General features: G+C 44.6%; 1 protein-coding gene across 1 annotated transcript; it reads left to right on the forward strand.

The window, feature by feature from the left end:
• The first annotated feature begins 417 nt into the window (after positions 1–417).
• COTL1 (coactosin like F-actin binding protein 1) lies at positions 418–18,398 on the forward strand. The gene is made up of 5 exons (XM_053400092.1): positions 418–689; positions 858–936; positions 1,405–1,487; positions 12,373–12,530; positions 16,772–18,398. The coding sequence occupies exons 2-5, from the start codon at positions 860–862 to the stop codon at positions 16,880–16,882; spliced, it is 429 nt and encodes a 142-aa protein (XP_053256067.1). The 5' UTR covers positions 418–689; positions 858–859; the 3' UTR covers positions 16,883–18,398.
• The last annotated feature ends 4,275 nt before the right edge of the window (positions 18,399–22,673 follow it).

A 22,673-nucleotide genomic window follows, 5' to 3' on the forward strand; every position in this document is an offset into this window, starting at 1 on the left:
AGTCAGTGGATATAATTTTATAGACCCACATAAACACATCAGGTCTACTTAGACAAGTCGGTGAATATTATACGCACGTACTATATATATATATATATATATATATATATATATATATATATATATATATATATGCACGCGTTTCAAAGACTTCCTACGTCTTTTGCAACACAGACACACACACCCCAACCTATTGCATCACCGCACAGAAATCCTAGCAATGCTTTGCAGAACAGAAAAGACACAGTCGGCTGGAGTAGGCGGTAAGGAAAAGACCACTCGGTTTCAGAGAGAGGGAGGGGGTGTTTCGTAAAGGAGCAGAAGGTGGGAGGGAAAGGGCACCCCCCCCGCCTCCTCGTGACAAAGGGACCAATAGAGTCGCGCCAGACGTAGGCTGAGCTTTTCTTTTTCTTCCTTTCTTCTCCGCCAGGCAGCGAAGGGGTTAAAAGCAGGATCTGCTCTGACTGATCATTTTCAGCGAGGCTGTGCGAGCAGGACCGCATGAGCAACTGCAGCAGCAGCAGCAGCAGCAAGCAGCAGCAGCAACCGGCTACATCAGCAGCAAACCTTTTCCTTTCTCTTTCCTTTGGACTTTTACCAATCGGCTCCTGGGAGCGGATCCGAGCAGCCGCTCTGAATGAGAAGGTCGTCTCCTTGGGGTTCTTTTCAAGTATCTTAAGCCTATATCGGTGAGGGGGAGCATTATCGGTATTACTATTAAATTTAAATATATATAAATATATTATTATTCGTCCGGATCCCATCTTTGCATTTGCCCACCATCCCTGGAATCGTGAGAGAGGAGCCTCCCCCCCACCCCGCGCCCCACTCTTCATAAAGAAGTTTTTCCTCAACAGAAATGGCAACGAAAATTGACAAAGAGGCGTGCAGAGAAGCGTACAATCTCGTGAGGGACGACGGCACGGATGTCAACTGGTAAGGCGCAGCGTTAGACTTGGGGTGAAAATAATAATGACGATTAAAGACCAGTGCAAATATAACAGAGAGACAAAAGAAAGGTATCTTGGGGGCGGGGGGGGCGGGCGAGCGATCTCTTAAGCTTTAAAACCCAGCAGTACCACACCCCTTGGCTTAAAGACTGAAGCAGACGCCCGTGGACTTCAGCCTTGCTCCATGTGCCCATATCCTTGACCGGTGGATATAATCACTGGCAAAAAGCAGGCAGTTATGATGAATGCCCCAGAGGTTAGCATTAGGCCGCTTATACACTGGTGGGGAAGATTGGAAGTTGGGAATCACATTACTCATTCCCCCCTCCCCCCTGTGTCCAGTGTGTGGTCCATTGTGTGTGTGTGTGTGTGTAGGAATTTTTTTCCAGAGTCAAAATGCAAATACCTCCCCCACATATTTAACGATGCTTTCTCCTCCCCCCACTTCTCCAAGGGTGACGTTTAAGTACGAAGGATCCACCATCGTCCCAGGGCACCATGGAGCCGATTATGAGGAGTTCATCAGGCAATGCACAGGTAAGAAGAGGGGAGATGTACTGTACTTTCTTCCGAAGATGACCTCATAGGGTTGGGGGTGGGGAAAGGAATACAAAAGGCTGAATGAGAGGTGAGCTGTGGATTGCAAATGGTTTTTACATCCCCCAAATGTCTCATTCCTTCAAGATAGTTTGAATGTCTGGCTTTTTACATGATCTCACCCTGGATGTCTAAGCAGCCCAGTGGAATGATCTCATTCAGCTAATCCCTCTTTTGTTTCACCCTTGGCTTAAGTTGGGGAGGGGATTCCTCCCCCCCCCCTCCAAGAACAATTTCTTCCTTTCTTCAGGAAATGTTCTCCTTTTCATTGCTGGAGTGTAAATGGTGAATTCTCTTTACTAGGGGCATCTTTTTCTTGTAGGGGGAAACATCTTAAAAGATAATGCAATTAAAGTGTAAAGCAAATGGAGTTTTGTTTTAAACCTCCCCCCCCCCAAAAAAAACTTCAAACTAATGATGGCAGCTTTTATTACTTTTTTCCATTGGTGACCCCCTCCTATCTCTCTTTTTGGTCTTTTTAAAGTTATAAACTTTCACCCAAGAACCAGCAATCTTTTGGGAATGAGAAGGCAATGAATGTAGAATCCAAAAATTGTTGTATTAATTAATTCAGCAATCCACCCATTTTATTTATTTATTTGATTTTTTAAAAAACCCTGATCACGCCCCCTCCCAGAGATAGAGAGAGAGAGAGAGAGAGAGAGAGAGAGAGTGTCTCCCAGAATCTTATGAATCACAGTGGTGCCTTCAGGCTTACAATCTAAGAAGACATGCCATAAAAGGAAAATGAGTTGGAAAGGAGAAGGAAATAAGCTTTGTTACAAGAGGCTGGAGGATGGTGGGCTTTTTTGTTTTGGGCTGTTGTTTTTTTTTTTTACAGGAGGTTATACCTTCTTGCTTGCATCCCTTTTGTGCTTATGGAGCAGCTCCCTCTGTTGAAACACCATCAAAGTCCTAAGCACACATTCCCTCTCTTTGTGCATCTGTGCATACATGGAGCTCTGTGTGAATATTTTGTGGCAGTGGTGGGTTCTGGAGCAAGAGAAAGCTCTGAAAATGAAATACACTGCAACTTTTTAAAATAAAAATAAATTCATACATTTATACCCCAACTTCCTGTTACCACGCCTCCATGTAAGCTTATAAAACCAGTATATTGCTGCAGTTCTAAGAAGCAGAGCCCACTAGGTGCAATGGAACTTCCTTCTGAGTAAACATGTATAGGGTTGAACTATTTATAAAATAAACAAGAAACTATTTATAAAAGAAATAAGGAACTGTTTATAAAAGAAATAGAATAGTTTATTTATAAAATATTTATAATATTTCTTTAATTAAAAAAAACCAAAAAACCTAAAATCTATCCAGCTACACAATCCAGTAAAAGAAATGGCAGAAGCAATGGGATAGCAATTAGGGTAACACAATTATCTATAAGATGCTCAAGAAACCAGCGGATTGTCCACACTTCTGCTTGTCCTGTGCCTAGGACTTGAGGGGTTTTCTGCTTGTCCAACTGCTTTCCTCCAGGAAAACTGCTCTTTATTGTTGAATCTGAGCAAAGGTCAATCCGCTGAAAACCCCATTGACATTTCCTCCAATTCAGCAGTAAAGAGCGGGTTTTCCTGGAGGAAAGCGCTGGGACAAGCGGAAGCGTGGATGAGCGCTTTGTCAGTTATGAGTTGGCATATAAAAGATAGATCGGTCAATGCTAAATTAATATTTCTGGGCAGCTATTTCATGACCAGGGCACCACATGGAAAAGGCCCTGCCCCTGCTCTTCAGCAGATGCACCTGTATTAATATTAGTGTTATTAATTTGGTTTATTTAATTACTCCAGGGTACCTAGAGTGTATAGAAGAGAAGGCAGTCCTTCAGATACCATTTAGAGCTAGCTGGAATGTTGGGCTCACAAGATATTGGGGAAGTGATTCAGACAAGTTGCTTTGTATGCATTTCAGATCAAAAGACTTGTGTCTTAAAATACAGCTGGACACAGTCTTAGAGAGTGTGTCAATTGAACTTCTATGAACTTTTGGGTCACCTGCTTCCAGGGGGCTTTTTATATATAAATTCAGCTGTGAAACGGAGGGCCTCACAGCCTTCTGGGCAACCTTCTAAGGGCCACATGCCAGGGGTGGCCGGGGCCAGAAGCAAATGTGAGCACATCAGCCAATGGAAATTGTACAGTAGGCTGGTTTCTAGGCACATGCAACACACCCCTCTTTTTCCTCCATCCAGGTAAGCAAGAAACATCATCAGAGTTCAAGGACACATTCCACCATGCAGAAGCCATTGGGGGGCCATGAGGGGTGTGGCCTGGGGGCATTTCTGATGACCAGGGAAAGAGGCCTGGTGGGGCGCATTCAGCCCTGCAATATTGGCTAGATACCAAGACACATTGCACCAGGACCTCTAAAATGGAAAGAAAGAATAACGTCTTGCTTTGCAGAGGAAAGTGAAATTGGAACAGACAGTCCAGAGGATTCCTTATCTAGAGCCCTATGCGAGTGTTCATGTGTGGCTCAGAGTGCTGGGGAGAGAGCAGGTGTGTGCCTGCTAGCTCTGCTCCCCACCTGCTGTTCCATCCTACACAACTTGGAGGGCAGCGAGCTGAAACAGGGAACAGCCTGTACTTGCGGAGGCTCCCCCTACTCATTTTATAAGAACTGGGGTTCACAAATGTGCAGGGAGACACCATGAGTGACAGGAGGCTTCTCCATTGCAGCCGCCCTCCAACTTGTGAAGGACAACGCGGGTGGAGCCAGAACATTTGTGAACCAGAATAGGGATTTTGTATCAGTCACACATCAATCTGCAAGGAGGAGTGAGCTGTTTTGTTTGAGTCACACACACGTAAGAATCACTGAGTCACAGCATCTTTGATTTGGCTGGGAGAAAACTGATTTGGATTTGCAGGTTGGGCAACAGAGCTGATGTGGTCTTGGGAGTCGCATGTCTCAACTGTGTGCTTCCTTCTACAGTATCATAATACCTACTCAGCCTACATGTTTGTAGGAAGATGGAGTTGTATACGGTGCTTGTACTCAGAGCAGACCCACTGAAATTCATGGGCATGAGACTTAATGTAGGGCACTTCCAGATTGTGACTTTTTCAGGTGGGATAGTCAATCACATAGGTGATTTGGGTGGTGTTGCACAAGAAGTGGTGTTGCTTCCTTTTTTGCACTGGAAAGTGTGGAATGCAACATTGTCTAACCTCCCTGCACACAAATCAGAATGCATATTCAATAAACAGGTTGTCTGGAAGTGAACTGAGGTCCATCAGTTTCAATGGGTTCACTCTGAGTTAAAACTTAGTTGGAATACAACCCAATATTGCAAAAGAGATGTTCACTCTCCAGTGTTCTCTCTTTTCCAAAGTCTGCACAGAACTTCATATTGCTTGCAGAAGGGGGGGGGGGACACATGCACCATGAAGCAAACTTGCCCACAAAATTATCCCAACCTCCAAGTATTGCATCTTGAGCCTGAACAATTTCCTTATTAACTTCCTCTGTTTATTTGCAGAGCTGTACATTGTGTTTGGCTCTGTTTTTTTCCATCTGGGAGGCACTCAGTGGTTCCCGCTTGTCTTTAGATTTAGAATAACAAAGCAGAAGCAGAATGGCTCAGCAGGAAAGCAGAAAAGATGTGTGTGGCTTTGTCAGAGAATGAATGACTTTGTATGAATCTTTTGAGGAATGGCTTCATGTGCATCTGTTTATTCAGGCAGGCAGTTGGGTTTCCCCCTCCTTTCCCCAGCCAGTAACCTTTGGAGGGGGTGTCACCACCTTCTTATGGAGCATCAGTTCACATGAAGAGAGACAAACAGCACAACCTTGCAAGGAGAATTTGCCTCCCAAATGCTGTGTGTTTGCTGTGAGGAAATGTTTTCATTCCGAGGGCCACGTTCGACTCTAGGTAACCTGCCGTGGGCCACATGCTGGTGGTGGGTGGAGCAAGTGGCAAAGTGGGTAGAGCAGGGGTCAGCAAACTTTTTTAGCAGGGGGCTGGTCCACTGTCCCTCAGACCTTGTGGAGGGCCGGACAATATTTTGAAGAAAACAATGAACAAATTCCTATGCCCCACAAATAACCCAGAGATGCATTTTAAATAAAAGCACACATTCTATTCATGTAAAAACACCAGGCAGCCCCCACAAATAACCCAGAGATGCATTTTAAATAAAAGGACACATTCTACTCAAATAAAAACACATTGATTCCCAGACCATCCGCGGGCCGGATTGAGAGGGCAATTGGGCCGGATCTGGTCCCCGGGCCTTAGTTTGCCTACCCATGGGGTAGAGTAACAGATGCCAATTTTGCCATGGTGCAGGAGGGTAGTTTCAACACACACTCAAACATGCATGAGGAGAGAGCGAGGAAGTTCCCCATGGAACAGCCAAAAATCATTGGATACTGTCCTGCACCTACTTTACTGTTTTTTTCTTTGGGTGGAATTGGGGTGGTGGTCAAAGTAGGCCCCCAAACTGAAAGTTAGGCACTCCTGGGTCAGGCCATTAGGTATAGCATGTGCTACAATGAAAAATCATAGACTCATAGGATTGCAGAGTTGGAAGGGACCCTAAGGGACATCTATTCCAAACCCCGCACTGCAGGAAGTACAGCTGAAGAATCCCTGACAGATGGTCATCCAGTATCTGTTTAAAAACCTCTGATGAAGGAGTGTCCACCCTCTTCTGAGGTAGCCCAGTCCACTGTCAAACAGCTATTCCTGCCAGGTTTCTAATCTTTAGTTAGGATTTCCTTTCTTGTACTTTGAATCCATTGGTTCAGGTCCTACCCTCTGGAGCAGCAGAAAACAAGCTTGTGCCATGTGACAGCCCTTTAGATATTTAAAGATGGCCCTCACATTCTCCTTCTTAGAGCATGTTACATCCATGCCTCTCATATGCACAGCATCTGTCTTTCTGGTGGCTTTCAGATGGGTTCCCTCCCCCCCCCCGAAAAATAAAGGAAATGGCTAGAATGTGTTTGAAGCTAGTGTGCAATCAACCCCATCCTGTTTCAAGAACTCCTCTTGCAGGGCCTGGATGGCTCTCTGTGGGCTCCGTGAGCCTTAACTAAGGATTTAATTCAAGGCTTTTGAGCCTTTGGTCCATGAGGGATGGCATCCCTCCAGAGGCAGCATTAATAATGGGCATCTGTGAGCCATCAATCCACTTTGAAACTAGGGAAGGGTGCATTTCAGAAACGTCTGCGATAACCTTCAATGCCTTTCCATCATCCACTTTTTGTAAAAATAACACTTTAATGTACTTATAATTGAGGTTAAAAATGAGGTCACTAAGTGGGAAAAGATCTGATTTTATAGAGCACATTTTTAAAAAGAAAAGAAAAGAAAGGACAGGGATTAGCCATCACTTGACATCTCCAGATTCAAGCTGTATTCTTATAGAAGGCATATTTTTTGGCCAACTCTATTGAGCTATAGCAGATTGTTATGGCTCTCTGTTGGAGTGGGAGGTTGGCCTGGCTGCAAGGTTCATTTGATTAAAAGCTTTTCAAATGACTGAAAAAAATTCATTCATTTTTTTAAAAAAATGTTATCCTGCCACACCTTCCCTCACCTACCTGGGAGTGAGACTCATTCCACTGGATCCAGATTAACTCAGTTGACCTTAAGTCAACTCATTGATTTCAGAAGGCACTAAGTCATGTATTACTTAATACTAGGACTTAGAGACGTTCAATGAAGCTGAATGTTGGAAGATTCAAGACAGACAAAGGAAAATACTTCTTCATACAGTGCATAGTTAAATTATTGCATTTGCTCCTATTGGATGTTGTGATGGCTACAGAATTGGATGGCTTTAAAAGGAGATTGGACAACCTCCTGGAGGATAAGGCTATCAATGGCTATTAGTCATGATTACTGTGTAGTGCCTGCACTATCAAAAGTATTATGTTCTGAATACCTGCTCTATACTGGGAAGCGTGGATAGGCACTTATGTCCTAGTCATAGGCTTCCCACGGGGCATCTGGTTGGCCACTGTGAGAACAGAGTGCTGAACGAGATGGGCTATTGGCCTGATCCAGCAGGGCTCTTCTTATGTTCCTAACTTGTCCCATTGAATTCAAAGGGAACTCAAGGTTTTAACTCGATGGGGCACTGGAAGAAGCTTCCCATACAGAAGTTTGCTTGTTAATTATTTCATTTCGGTACTGCTCTTCAAAAAAGAAAAAAGAAAAGTGAAGTGGTTCACAAATAATAGCATAAAATAAATAATTTGTTGTCGTTTAGTCGTGTCCGACTCTTCGTGACCCCATGAACCACAGCACGCCAGGCACTCCTGTCTTCAAATAGATAGATAATACACACAACTAAAACCAGCCTAGCTGAGAGTAATAATAATAATAATCAAAGAACACCAAGATAAATTGCGTTTTGTAGACCATTCCATCAGTTAGTGGTCTTCGTGACCTCCTTAGGTACTGGATAGCTCAGTTGGTTAGTGAGTGGTGCTGATAATGCCACAGTTGCAGGTTCGATCCCTGTATGGGACAGCTACAGATTCCTGCATTGTAGGGGGTTGGACTAGATGATCCTCAGGGTCCCTTCCAACTCTACTATTATATGATTTCTGCCACACCAGCACAGTGACCCAAAGCCCTGAGTGAAGAGCTGCACCTCCAGCAATACATTGCCACAAAGAGGGTGCCACAACCAAAAAAAGCCTTCACTTGGGCCACCGCCCTTGGGCACTGCCCAGGGCTGTGACCACAAAGAGGGCTCCCTCCACAGAGCTGAACTGGTGGACTGGCAAGAACTGAGAGAGGTGCTGGTCTATCAGTTACTTGGGCCAAACCATTTAGGGGATATTCAGCTGCTGCCAGCCAAGTGGGCCACTTCAGCAGAAGGTCAGGGATGTTGTTAGGGTGTGGCACGCGGGCCCTGGAACTCCTAGCACTTCTCCCTCCTTTTTCTTTTTCTTTTAAAAAAGCTTTGCTTACAAGGCAACTTCTGAAAGTCAATCTAAACTTGGTCTCTGTATGTATAAAAGAACCTGTGCAAATTGTATGCAAATTCGTGCCATGGTCCTGTGCCCTTGGGTCTTCTAAGGGCCTAGCGGTCGGCCCTTGATGCTCAAGAAGCCCAGCAGACCTCAATCATTCCAAAATGACTAGCTAAGATCTTTGACTGTGTGGCTTGATGAGGATCCTCTCCCACTCCTAAGGTCTGCAGCGGAAAGCTTTCGGCAGGAGGAAAATATGCAAGGGTTAATGGTTTACCCTTCGGTTTCTAATCTTTTCCCAACTTCTGCTTCTGCTGCCAGCCTCTCTTTTTCATGTTTACTTTAAAGGGTAAGCCTGTAAGAAAGAAAGAAGGAAGAAGAAGAAGCAGCAAGATGAACCCTCCTTATGGCAATGATTGTGGTTGCGTTTCTCATTGACAGGCTGTTCCTGTCTGCCTGCAAATCATTTCCCACCTCCACCCCCTCCTTTTCTCTCTGCCTTTGCAAAATGCACCTCCCTAGGCTGCCAGGCAGATGCCATTTCACTTGTTCCTCTGCTTCCCCAGTGGCCATCTGGAATTGGGTTTTGATTCTTCGTCAAATGCAAAATCTCTAATTGCAAGGCCTTCTTCTCAGAAACATTGTTTCCGTGAACACACAAACGTAAAGGCACGCACGCTTACGCTTTATTTTATTAAGATTTCTTAACTTGCCTTTCACTACAAGGTCCCAGAGCAGGCTGCAACAGTTTAATCTTATGCCTGTAAAAACAAGTACAGCCCTTCCAAGCAATAGTACAGGATGATACCATATCAGAGGTGGGCAGCTAATTTGTGTTTTTACTAGGACCCACCCCTCCACCAACCAGAACCAGTGTAAAATAGAGGCTGGTGTGGATGGGAGGTGCATACACTTACAATGAACCATCAATATACTTCTGAACTACCTCTCAGTCCTTTCACACAAAAAGTCCACTCCTGGTTTTCATCCAACCTTTCTTTTAGCAGTTTGATTTATTAGTACAGTATTAGTTATTGCCTTTGTTAACCTTTTAGAGTGAGAAATGCTTGCCTGATCTTCTGTAAATCACCAGGCTGGCAATTTTAGCTACTCTTACTTGGCAGTAAGCCCCATTTAACATAGTGGCACTTACTTCCAAGTAAACCACCTTAGGACAGCACTGTATTTTTTTTACCTGTCATTGCACTAGAACGGGGTAGCCCATCTGATGTCCTCCAGATGTTGGGCTCCAACTTGTACCAGGCAGCATAACCAGTGTTCAGGGATTATGGAAACTGTAGTCCAGAGGGTACCACATTGGCTACATCTGCACTAGAATATTTCAGGTTTATTGGAATAAATTGTGATTCTGGGTGGTTGAGAATTGACCTGCCCACTCAGGAAACCAGTTTGGTGGAGAAGAAAAAGCCACCCTCTGATAAGTGAGCAATGAACTTTGGAAGAGCTGATTAAGTTGTGTGTCTTTTAGGTGTGAATTGCATGGTTACTCACTCATGTGCAAAGCAGCCCCAGAGTTTGCTTAGATGTCACTAGTCTGCAATCCTCAATACATCTGCTAGGGACTAAGTAAGCCTCACTGGACACAGTGGGACTTACTTCTGAGTAAAGACACATTGCGCTCTAAATCTCCTGGTCACATCACCACCATACATTTAAAGTGCATGGCTTCCTTGAAAGAATCCTGGGAACTATAGTTTGTTAAGTGAATTGTAGCTCTGTGAGGGGTGTGTGGATGTGAACAACACCTGCTCATTAGTAGCAAAACAGCTTTTTGTTGATGAGTCTTAGGGCTGTTCCACGCACACCAAACATTTAAAGCACAACCAATGCCTTGCAGGTTTGTTGTGTGAGAATTAAAAAAAAAAAACCTTCTAAAAGGAATCTTGGGGGGGGGGAGTGTCTTCTATGGCTGCAGTCACACAGCAGGTCTCCCCCATTTTCACAATGTTTCCCTAATTCGAGCTCCCCCAAATTCCAGAAACACAGTAGCGTATCATGCTAGTTTAATGCTCATTTCTCTGTTGTTTGTTCCCAAATAAAATCTGTGTGCAAAGAACACATAAATGAGTGCTAAACTTGTGCTATAGTTCGCTATGTTGCTAGAAGTGCCCATTATGTTCTCTGGAAGCTCAAAAAGAATATGGAAATTCAGAGTTAGGTAAACATCTTGAAAAGTGAATACTGTAAACTGCTGTGGGAAGGCTGCCTGTATTGGGTCCATTCATCCTGGCATTATCTGTGAGACTTCCCATTTTTTGTTTATTTTGGACCTCAGCAATGTATTTTCAGCTACCTGGCAAGGAAAGTGGCTTACCTCCCCTCACCCCGCCTGCTTTTTATTTTTTGCATGATGACAGTGGCGTTTCCTCCTTCAAAGGGAAGTTGCTTTCTTACAAAAATACTTTGTTGCAAGCATTGCAGAAATGCCAGCCAACTGTGGAAGAGTGAATTAAACTCCTTTAAGGGCTGGTGGGGAGGAGGCTGGTACAGGGTGTTTGGGGCAGGTTGGAGGGGGGGAAGGGAGAGAGGCTTCTATTAGGAATTTAGAGTGAGTTTAAGAAGAAGGTTGAAACTGCAGTCCTGCCCCATTGAAACCAATGGCACTTACTGCTAAGTAGACTTGCATACGATGGCACTGAGAGGTGGTAGCAGGGGCTGCAGCATCCTTCAAATATGTGAAGTATGTCTGTGTATATTATGTTTCTGCAAGAGCCTGTCGCATAAACCTTTGGTTTTCTAACCTTCTGGGAAAGGGGTGGGGAATCTTTTTCACCCTGAGGGCCACATTCCCTTGTGGGAAGCTTTCCCGGGGCCGCATGTTGCTGGTGGGTGTGGTTAGAGGAAAAAGATGTGGCTCTTTGTAGGCTACACTGCACACAAGTACACAACTGCATCGTGCATTGAAAGCACATTCAATGCACGTTGCTCCCCCGACCCAAAGAATCCTGGGGACTCTTAATTTCCCTCTCAGAGCTACAGTTCCACTTGTGACACATCATGCAGGGCCATCTTTAGCATATGCGCCACCAGGGTGCAAAGATCCACCCAGCACCCCCAAATATAGTTTAGCTCCCACATTAACTTTTATTATGCTTATGTCCTGTGTAGTAGAGACCTAAGTACTGAGTAGTTAGTCAAAGAAAATGCTGACAATTAGCAAAAACAAACATTATTTTTTTAACGATTTCTCTAAATGACTTTGAACTGTAAGTGATGAAATTAAAACACGCCATTGTGAATGACAAGTGCCACCACTGGTGCGGCGCCGGCACATCTTTGGTCAATGAGCACACAAAGTCGAAAGTCCTTTAGTGAAACAATAGGTATACATTTTGTTAATACCCAGGTATATATGTATTTTGTTTTTCTGCCTTGATCAAAATTATTTATTATTTCATAATAGTTAAGAGCTTAGGTGGCTTCAGTGGTGGGCGTCTAGCACCCCCCAGAATTCGGTGCCCGGGTGCCCCGCACCCCTCGCACCCCCAGGCAAATACGGCCCTGACAGCATGTACTGTATTCAGATGGTGTCAGAGCCAGGAAACGGATCCTCCAAAGAGGAGCTTAGCACTTTGATAGATTCACAGAGCAATAGGCAATCCTTAAGGAAGGGTTGGGGAATCTGCGGCCTGTTGGACTCCAGCTCCCATCATCCCAGGCTGTTGGCCATGTTGGCTGGGGCTGATGGGAGTTGGAGTCTGACATCTGGTGGGCCACAGGCCCCCCCTGTCCCTGCCTTAAGGTATCCTAGGTCCAGGCTCATTGCATCTGCAAGCTGTTTGGTTACACATTCTTCAGCTACTCTTATTTTACCCCACCAGCTTTGTAACCTTTCTTTTGTTTTTTTCTCCCCATCCAGATGACATTCGGTTGTTTGGCTTCGTCCGATTCACCACTGGCGATGCCATGAGCAAGAGAGTCAAGTTTGCCCTGATCACATGGATCGGTGAGAGTGTCAGTGGTTTGCAGAGAGCCAAAACCGGGACAGACAAGACTTTGGTTAAAGAAGTAGTACAGGCAAGTTTAACTATTACTAATATTAGTTGTTGTATTGTTGTGTTTCTATACCGTAAACCACCCTGTGACCCTTGGATGAAGGGGGCGGTATATAAATTTAACAAATAATAAAAATAGTAGTAGTAGTAGTAGTATCCCTACTCGTGTGCCTTTCACAACAGCCTGTATGTATGCATGATCTACATATTAGCCTTGATGTTCCCCCTCCACTTAGTAATGGGCCCCCTGGATCTCCAGGTCCTGGAAGTGTATCCATTTCCCCTTTCTCCCGTCTCCATGCTTTGTGGGGAGCATTTGGCTTGACAGCGAAATTGAGGAGGCTAGATCTATACTGGCAACACAGAGTATCTTGCCTTTGACAATGTTGAATTTTACATCTCCTTGGCATTCTCCTTTAGTCTCCAAAACGTATTTAAGTTACTTTATCTGCTGCTTCTTACCATGTAATGTGCATAATGGCAAACCATGGTTTAGCATTAAGTCACAGGCATACATACTTCCCTCCTTTCCCCCTTCTCTACCAGGTCCATGAGAAGGAGATCAAGTGCTGCTACTTCTGTTTTGGATTAACCACAGTTTAATGTGACAACCAGATCCTAAACTGTGGTTAATCTTAGCTACAGTTAATGAAAACAATCCAGCCTCACAAACTGTGGTTGGCTTGCTTCCACTAACCACATTTAATACTTCTCCCAGTTCATATATCATGATAAGCTTGTGACCACACCAGAGGAGGAGGAAAGGTGCAGACCCACTGTAACACTTCTAACATTGCTAAACCATGGGTAGTGAATGTGGTGACGTCAAGATGTTGTGGACTATAAATCCCATCAGCCTTGGACAGAATTGATGGGATTTGTAGTCAATTACATCTGAAGGATAATTTGTTGGCTAAACCATGGCTTGGTGTTAAGAGTGAACACAGCTTGTTTTATTGTATTTTATTGTCATGTCATTTTATTGTCTCATGTCATTTTATTGTGTGTTGTTGTTGTTGTATGTTTGTATTTTTTGGATGCATTTTTCCCCAGGATGCAATTTTTAAAAGATAAATTCAGATTTCAAAAGACAGATCTCCTTACTATATATTTAACATGACTGCACACAATTCCATCTTTCCTGTATTGTTCTGGGCAAACCAGTGAGTGTCACTTGGTCAATCTTGTGCTGTCATATGAACAAAGGAAGCTGTCTTACACGGAGTCAAGCCATTGGTCTATCTAACTCAGTGTTGTCTACACTGACTGGCAGCAGCTCTCCCAGGTCTCAGGCAGGAGTCTTTCTCCCAGTCCTGTTGGGCCCCCAACTTCCATCAACCCCAGCCGGCGTGCCCAGTGGTCAGGGATTATGGGAGCCATAGTCCTGAACATTTGGAGGGTGCCAGGTTGGCTGTGTCCCTGCAGCCAACCAATGGTCCATCTGATCTGAAGTTAAATCCGGTGCCTCTGAGTAAATTGCAAGGTAACCAGGCTTCCCTCTTTCTTTACCACTGAGTCATGGCCCTTTGATTCCAGAAGACTGGAAACACCCCAGATAATTTTATCTGACTGTTTGCAGGCTCCAGGGGCTGTACTTTCAGTCCAAACTAATTAACAAGCAAGCAGCTTTTAATAGTTAACTAGGATATAGGAACGGCCTCCTGTTTGACGTTGGACGGAAACAGGAAAACAGTGGTGTGTGTGCCTAATCCTTTCCTGATGGGAGTTCATCCTCCCACAGAATCAGCTGCAGTTGCTAATAAGCACAAGACAACTCGGCATTATTTCTTTTAAACACATCAGGGGCAAATTTCAGCCAAAGCTCCAATATTTTGGAATTAACAGTATATGTTTGTAAACCACCCTTGTGATCCAAGGGTGAAGGGAGGTAAGGTAAAGAAACTTATTATATATATATATATTTCCAAAAAATAACAGCAGCATTAAATACCCCAACCATTTAAAAGAAAGTAAAATCAAGTGTAACAATAAAGCAACAATATGACTAAAGTGAAACCAGCTGCAAAACAGCAAACTGTAGCAATAAAACAAGAAACCACCATAATATCTGTTAAAAGTCTGGAGAGATAAGCATGTAAGGGGAAGGGCTGTAGCTCAGTGGTTAGAGCACCTGCTTTTCATGCAAAAGGTCCCAGTTTTGGTTCCCAGCATTTCCCAGTAGGGCTGGGAGAAACCCTCCTCCCATCTGAAACCCTGGAGAGCTGCTGTCAGTCAGTGTTGGCAGTACTGAACTAGATGAATGTCTCTGTATCAGGCAGATACTATGTTCCTATTCTTGAGATAGTGCTGAAAAGATCTAAAGAGTCAGTGCTGGTTGAGGACATTCTACAGCCAGGGCACCACCACTGACAAAGCCCTGTTTCCATTTGCCACTCAACTACTTATGGGACAAGCGGTAGAAACAGAATACAGTATCTTAAGTGCCCTTCAGCAACTTCAGCCAAAAAGCTGCAGAGTCCCCAAGAACTTGTATTTATTTATTTGGAATAGTCAAAGCACACCATCCCTATGGAAATCTCCCTAGAGAAGGAATGGGGGAACCTCTTTTAGCCCAAAAGGCAACCCTCCAGGAGGTGCTTGTTAGTGGTGGATGAGGCCAGAAGAAAAGTAGGCGCAATAATCATCTGGCCAGCAGATGATATTCCAGCCATGCAAAAGCCACAGGTTTCTACACACTTGATGCCACCCGCTTTTGCTACTGGTGATGCCACCAGAGCTTGTTTTACATAGCTGTTGTTTCAACGGAGTGAAGGAAATAGAGGAAGTCCAGCGAAGCTGTGCTTGTGTACACAGGACAGACCCCTTTCTAATTCAGAATGTGGCATTTGCACATGTTCTTAATAGCCCCCCCCCAAAGAAGACTTCCAGTTTAAGGAACCGTGGCATCCCTTAGCAATTCTGATTCATTGCAGCAGTCAATGGATCAAATGAGAAATTCGGATGGAACATTTGCTGTCGGCTTCTCCACTTCATTGCACAGACTTTGCCTGCTGCCGCTGTTGTCTTTGTGAAGCGATTCAGGTTGTTGCTGCGTCCCGGCCTCCTGGCCTAAAATAAATGGCCATGCTTGTTTGTGGTGCCCATACGCTCTGGAACAAACACAAAGGCGGCAATTCATTCCTGGGGCACAGCCGAGGTCAGGATGGGAGGACAGAGAGGTGGGGGCAGAGAGGCGAGCTGAGAGGCTCTTGTCCTCAGAATGCGTGTCTCATGCCTGGAATTTAAGAGGAGCTAGAAACAATGTCTGTGCATCAAACAGAGGAGAAGGATTTCACGAGAAGCTGTGAGTGATGGTCCAGAGAAACAGACATGACCACCCTGCCTGGTGTCCTTGTAGTTTCTGATGCTCCAATGAACATGAGAACGGAGCCCTGCTGGATCCAATCAAGTGCCCCAACTAGTCCCACATGCTGCTTCCCATGGCAGCCAACCAGGAGTCTCTGGCAAGGCTTGTAGGCAAGAAACCACATGACATGCAGCAAGGTCAGCAAGAGGCAAGGGCCATAGCTCAGTGGTACAGCATCTGCTTTGCATGCAGAAGGTCCCAAGTTCAATCCCCGGCACCTCCAGGTAGGGCAGGGAGACATCCCTGTCTGAAACCCTGGAGAGTCACTGCTAGTCAGTGTAGACAAGTGTCCTAAGTCCTGTGAGGACATTGTGGTGGTTGGGGGTCCAGATGAGGAAGAGTGGGAGGAGATCAATGTTTTAACCAGGCACTGAAAAACAACATACCTAAAATATTGTACAACTGCTTAAGAGATTTTTTTTTAAAAAAAAATACTAAGCAGTTTATTTATAAGAAAATAAATAATAAATACTAGGATACAGATTTAACTGGCACCAGGAACTCATCGGGCCACATCGGCCAGGGAAGGGCATTTTTCAGCCATCGTGCCACTATAAAGAATGCTCCCAGTATTGGAGTTGTAGTCCAGTAACATCATAGGAAAATAGGAAGCTGCCTTATACCAGATCAGACCATTGGTTCGTGTGGCTTAGTATGGTCTACACTGACTGGCAGCAGCTCTCCAGGGTTTCAGGCAAGGGACACTCCTAGCTCTACCTGGAAATGGCAGGGACTGGACCTGGGACCTTTTGCTTGCAATGCACATTCCTTGCCACTGAGTTAAGGATAGGGGTGGGGACCCTTACCCTAATCTCAGGCACAGAACGATTCCTATCACTGAAATGCTTGCACTGCCTCCCTCGATGAGCCTCATGCTTTGCTTTTGTCTCTTGCAGAATTTTGCCAAAGAGTTTGTGATCAGTGACCACAAGGAGCTGGATGAGGATTATATCAAGAGCGAGCTAAAGAAAGCTGGGGGTGCCAATTACGATGCTCAGGCAGAGTAATGGGGGGGGGGAATGCACTGTGCCTCTCACAGCCACCTGCCTGCATCCAGAAGGGGAGGGAGGGGGGAAAAGCACAATGTATCTTCAAAATCAACACCGGGAGATGAATGGAGGCCAAGTGGGAGGACCAGCCTCCTTCGTCTTCTGCACCTTGAGAGTCCCTTCCTGCCTCCCAAAGTGGACATTGATTTTTCATTCCATCCAGTGAAACATCTCCTTCATACATGATCTCTCCTTTTTACATTATTGGGTGTTTTGTTTTTTTTAAAAAAAGAAATTATTATTATTATTATTATTATTATTGCTTATCTTTTGCTTTTAACAAGTGCTACATGGGTACTGGGCTCCATAACACATTGGCTCTGAGACTTTCTTGACAACAGAGCATGTTGACATGTTCCAATCTCAATATTTTGGCTGATCTGTTGTTGCTCTGGGAAGCCTGCAGTTGCAGCATAGGGTGAAAATATGCATTTTTAGTGATTTCACACTCGACCTTCCAACTCCCGGACAGAAGTGTTCCCAGGAGCAGTGCATGCAGTTAGTTAGGCACAGTCTGATCATATGCACACTTACTCGGAAGTAAAACTCATTGTGTTCAATGGGACTTGCAGTGCAAATCTGTAATTGTCTGCTCAGAAGTAAATCCCAATGTGTACAGTGGGGCTTACTCTTAGGAAAGTAGAATTGTAGAGTTGGAAGGGACCCTGAGGATCATCTAGTCCAACCCCCTACAATGCAGGAATATGCAGCTGTCCCATACAGGGATCAAACTTGCAACCTTGCCATTATCAGCACAAAATTCTAAGCAGGAAAGTAGATATAGGCAGCAATTCTAAGCAAACTTTATGGGGAGTAAGCTCTAGTGAAATCAGCGAGACTTCGGTTCGGGTGAATACAATTGCAGCCTTTACTGTCCTATATGGAACATGTTCTACTGAGTTCAGTGGGTTTTACTCCCAAGCAAGTTTGCAAACGATTGCAACCTTACAGCACAAACCTAAACATGTTTATTCAAAAGTAACTTCCTCTGAATTCAAGAAGACTTATTCCTAGGCCCGTGTGTATAGGACCTCAGCTTTAGGCAGCAATCCTATGCACACTTAATTTACCTGGAAGAAAGCCCCATGACACAGCGGCACTTACTTTGGGATAAGCAAGCATAGGCTTGTGCTATTAGCAAGTTAGGAGGTTGGTGTTTTTTTGTTTTTAAAGTACATTTTGTTCCCCAAGTCTCAGATCAACTCAAGCCAATGCCAGTCAAAATCACATGTTGAATCGAAATATCCAGAAGTGTTGAGTTCTAGTCATGAGAAGACATAAATCTATATTTCAGCTTTTAAAGGAACAAGAAGAAATATAATTTGCCTTAACAAAAATGCTTGGCTCTGTGCGATATATATGGGTTCTCCCTCTCTTTTAAACAAAGTGCTTTGTTTTTATTGGATTTTTTTTAAAGGTTTGCTATAATAGCAGTAAACAAGGAAGAAGTAAAATATCTCCTCTTTTGATTGTACTGTTTTGTATCTCTCTCTGTCTGTTAATTATGCATTTGCATTTTGGATACTGTTGCATATAAGATAAAATATGCAATGGCATTGGCAACATTTGTTTGAAGGTGCCACTCTGTTTAAGTGTTGCAAGCCACCCCAATCTCTGAGTGGTGCAGGATTCCAGGGGGTTCCAGGGTTTGTGTTTTCTTTGGAATGGGGGACAGCTCAGAGTGTGGTGTCTTTATAATATATGGTTTATTTACACATTTATACAACCTGGGAGTAAATACCAATGAATTCAATGGAAACATTTCCAAACCTATGATAGTCTCTTGCAGCAAAAACAACAAAGCACCTTGTGGCACCTGGAAGATGAAGAAATTTACATTTAAGGTTTTTAGTCTTTTAGGTGCCACAAGTTTGGTTGAATTCGATAGGACTCACTTCCAAGTAGACATGCTTAGGATGATTTTTATCAGGAATAGGGAATCCCTTTCCACTTGAGAGCCACATTTCCTGCGAGGCAACTTTCTGAGGGATGCTTGCAGTGGTGTGTAGGACCAGCAGCAAAAGTAGGTGGCAAAACAAAGGTAAATTTTAACTTTGTGTAGTCAACTGGTTTCTGCACACTCTCAACCCTGCCTTCCTTTTAGACAAGCAAGAGTTCAGGGTCTCATACAAGCCAGGCAGAAACACTTGGGGGGCCAAGCAGAGCCAGTGCGGGGCAAGGGTGTGTGGCCTGGGAAGAGGTATGAGAGGCCAGTCAAGAGGCCAGGTGGGTCAGATTCAGGCCCTTGTTCCTCATTCATGAAACAAACCATAGAGCTTTAGAGACACTTCTCTCTCTCTCTCTCTCTCTCTCTCTCTCTCTCTCTCTCTCTCTGAATTCTTATAATCCCTAAGTAGTAACCAGAGAAAGAAGTTAGGAACCACATCAATGCAGTTCTGGAAAGAGATTCTTCTGGGTTATACAATTTTCCCCTTCTTTGCCCTCCATCAATAAGGTGTCCCCAGTGAGGTTGTGTCTCTCGAGAATTTCAGAGTTGTGGAAAAAGTCACAATGATCCAAAATGGTGGAAATTGTGTCCTCTGTGGCATAAAGCAATGAAAGCAGCAAAAACAAGGAAATGGAGGAGAGAGACCCCTGCCCTTCAGAACCTTATATTCTAAAAGTTGACAGTGTGGGTTGGGGACGGGAAAGGGAAAGGGGGAATGATCAAGAAGTGGGGAGCAATGGAAGGACAATTGAAGTGATGACTTTACCCTCCCTTGGGTCACTATCTTTTTGCAAAGTTTCATCAGAACCCTATGTATGTTTAACTCAGAACAAAGTCTTCCAGGACTTCTTCACAAGTGCATTATTACTGCTGCATTTGCCTCATTCACGCAACAGCCTTTCAGGGTTGGCCACTGATGTGTCCCTTTCAGAGTCAGCCAAACGCCATCTACTCTCATCTATGGGCAGCCTTACCCCCGCAAGAGCTTTCATGGGCACTCAGGTTCCATGTGTGCTCTAGGGCTTCTTTCTTCAAGGAATTAAATGCTGGAGGGAACTCTGCATGCCTGGCTGCTGAGACGCTTCGCTTCCTGCATTCCTCTTGCTAAGCATCTATGTGCCAGTGCACCATGAACTCATCAGTGCAACTCCTCCGGTGTTCAGGGGTGCTGAGCAGATGCCTGGCCGTCAGATGAACTGAGAAAAGGGCTTGGCTGTGTACATACTACTTTTAAAGTGCATCTTCACCCCACCCGCCAAAAGAAAAATAATCCTGAAAAGTTTAGTTTGTTAAGGGTGCTGGAAATTGAAGCTCTGGGAATATAAACTACAGTTCTCAGGGGGAGATGTAATTTAAATGTATGGCGTATTTGCAGCCTTTGGTTCTCATCCCCAATGGGATTCTTTTTAAAAAGAATAAATTAATGATTGGGAAAGGATTGGAGGAGAGGAGCCACATTCTCAACCTTTGCAATTGGCTGCCCTAGCAGAGGTGTTCCTAGATGCTTTAAAAAACAGCAATGCCCCACCATGATTCTGCATAAAATGTGCACACATTAATTCCATCTATTATTACATTTATATCCCTCCTTTTCCTTCAGGGAAGCTCAAGGTTGCATAGATTGTTCTCCCAACAACCCCATGGGGTAGGTTAGGCTGAGAGACAGTGACTGGCCCACAGTGACCCAGTGAGCTTCACAGCAGAGTGGGGGTTTGAACCCTGGTCTCCCAGGTCATTGTCCAACAGTCTAACCAATACACCACATTATGTATATGTAGGGAATCAAACTTAGGCCAGCTTTCAGAGCAAATAAGTGAGGGTGAAGTCCTAACCTCATTTACCTGGGTGAAAGCCCCAGTGTATTCACTAGAACTTCGGGTTTTTGCAACATGATATTGACACAATAACAGTGCATTAGCAGTGGATTTATTCTGCTTTAGTTTGTTCTGCCATGCTTTCCCACATTTCTGCTGCCCAGAGGGGCTGTAATGCAAGAAAAGCAAAATGAAAATAAACCAGAATATTTGTTGTCCCACAAATTTACAGAATTTCACCACGAAGTTGCAGGAAATGCACAGACTGGAAAGGAAGCAGGGTGGCCACAAGTAATATTTAAAGCGGGTGACTTCTTATAGCATCAAGGGCACTAATCCTCAGTCTTGGAGGTGGCCTAGCATAGGGCGCTGCCCTATACTGAATCAGACTATTGGCCCATCAAGCTGAGTATTGTCTACACTGACTGCCAGAGGCTGTCCAGGGTTTCAGACAGGGAGTCTTTCCTAACCCTACCTGGAGACGCTGGGGATTGAACCTGGGACCTTCTGCATGCAAAACGTGGCCTTTACCACTGAGCCTGTCCCCCTACTTGAGACTAGACATGGTTAGGATGGTGCTGTAGCTTCTTTAAAAAAAGAAAAGAAATGCCAGGAATTAGGGGCCCTGTGCAAAAGGCTACCTGCTAACACTTTGCCCTATGATTCTCAGGTTTCAGCTGAAGACTCCTTGCAATCTATGGAATAACAGCCCCTGACCCACATACAGTTTTTTTGACACCCTGGAGACTGGGAACACATTAAGCTGGATTAATGGCTGGTGGCAAAGCAGGACATAGCGCCTTGGAACCCCATGGAGATGCTCCTAATCTTTCCTCCTCTTAAGCGTCAAGGGTACTTAACATCCAAGTAGGTGGATGGCAATTCCTTGGTAATTATTCTATTTGCTCTGGCTGCTTTTCTGTGTGCTTTTCAAGGCTCCAGTTTATTCTACTGGAGCTTTTACCCATATCACCTGGAAAAGCAGTGTGTGCATGTGCAGTCGTATACTGACAAATTCAAGAGGTCAGGGTCCCTTCGTGATACTCACAGTCACACCCCCCTCACAGCCCCTTCCAAGGATATACAACCCTCTAAGACCACACAATAATCTTATAATTGTGCAAGAATAACAATTAGGGGTGCATTGCACCAATCATTTCAGATCTCCACATCTTGGCTTTCAGCTAGATATATTTTCTGTGCACGTGCATGGGCAAATGATTTGAAGTGCTTCAATTTCTTCCAGAGTGATTTAAATTTTATTTTATTTAGACATTTTAAGACCTGTGACTTAAAAAAACCCCACATCCCTGCTTTCAGTTTTCCCCATCTAGAGCTGTAGGTCCACCTGGCTTAGTATCAATTATTGTCAGGGAGGCAGTGGCTGGGGAACCCCGAAGGAAAACCCCAGAGGAGGAAGGCTCAGACCCTGGGGATTTGTGGTGGGACACTGAGGAGAGGTGGGGGGTGGGAGGAGCTAGATGCAGAAAGGGCAACAGGGTCTAGTGAGCAGGAAGAGCTGGTGGCAGGTAGCAGTTCAGACTCTGAGGCAGAAGCAGAAGAGAGAGGAGGTCAAGGGACTGCTGAAAAATCCAGGGAGTCTACCTCTCCTGCTGCAACAAGCTCCCTTCCTGCTTTGTCTCCAGGAACACACAGAATAATGAGCAGAACAGAACAGAGGCCAGAGGTGCTCAGGCACTGTTTGAGACTGCTTGGGAAACATCCAGGAGAGGAGAAACTATAGAAAGGTTGGAAGGCAAGGACCTCCAGTCCTGGCAACTGCTCCATAAGGACAAGACCTACTGGGAAGTGTTGCTGAGTTGCATGTCATTTCCTTGAATAAAGAGTTAACTTCACTGACAACAGAGCCCTGCGTCTTTCATGCTGACCTAAGTCTGACTCCAGCCCTGACATTCATGTTGTACAAACAGGGACCAGCCTGACCTGGAGATTGAATCTGGGGCTTTCTGCGTGCAGAGCAGATGCT

The sequence above is a fragment of the Podarcis raffonei genome, chromosome 8 (genome assembly GCF_027172205.1).
Source record: "Podarcis raffonei isolate rPodRaf1 chromosome 8, rPodRaf1.pri, whole genome shotgun sequence".
Classification (NCBI taxonomy): Eukaryota; Metazoa; Chordata; class Lepidosauria; order Squamata; family Lacertidae; genus Podarcis; species Podarcis raffonei.

Excerpts from the sequence above, each read along its gene's own strand:
- COTL1 (XM_053400092.1), top strand. The coding sequence starts at position 860 with ATGGCAACGAAAATTGACAAAGAGGCGTGCAGAGAAGCGTACAATCTC. Across the intron at positions 937-1,404 it reads GACGGCACGGATGTCAACTG|GGTGACGTTTAAGTACGAAG; the intron begins GTAAGGCGCAGC and ends CACTTCTCCAAG. Across the intron at positions 12,531-16,771 it reads TGGTTAAAGAAGTAGTACAG|AATTTTGCCAAAGAGTTTGT; the intron begins GCAAGTTTAACT and ends TGTCTCTTGCAG.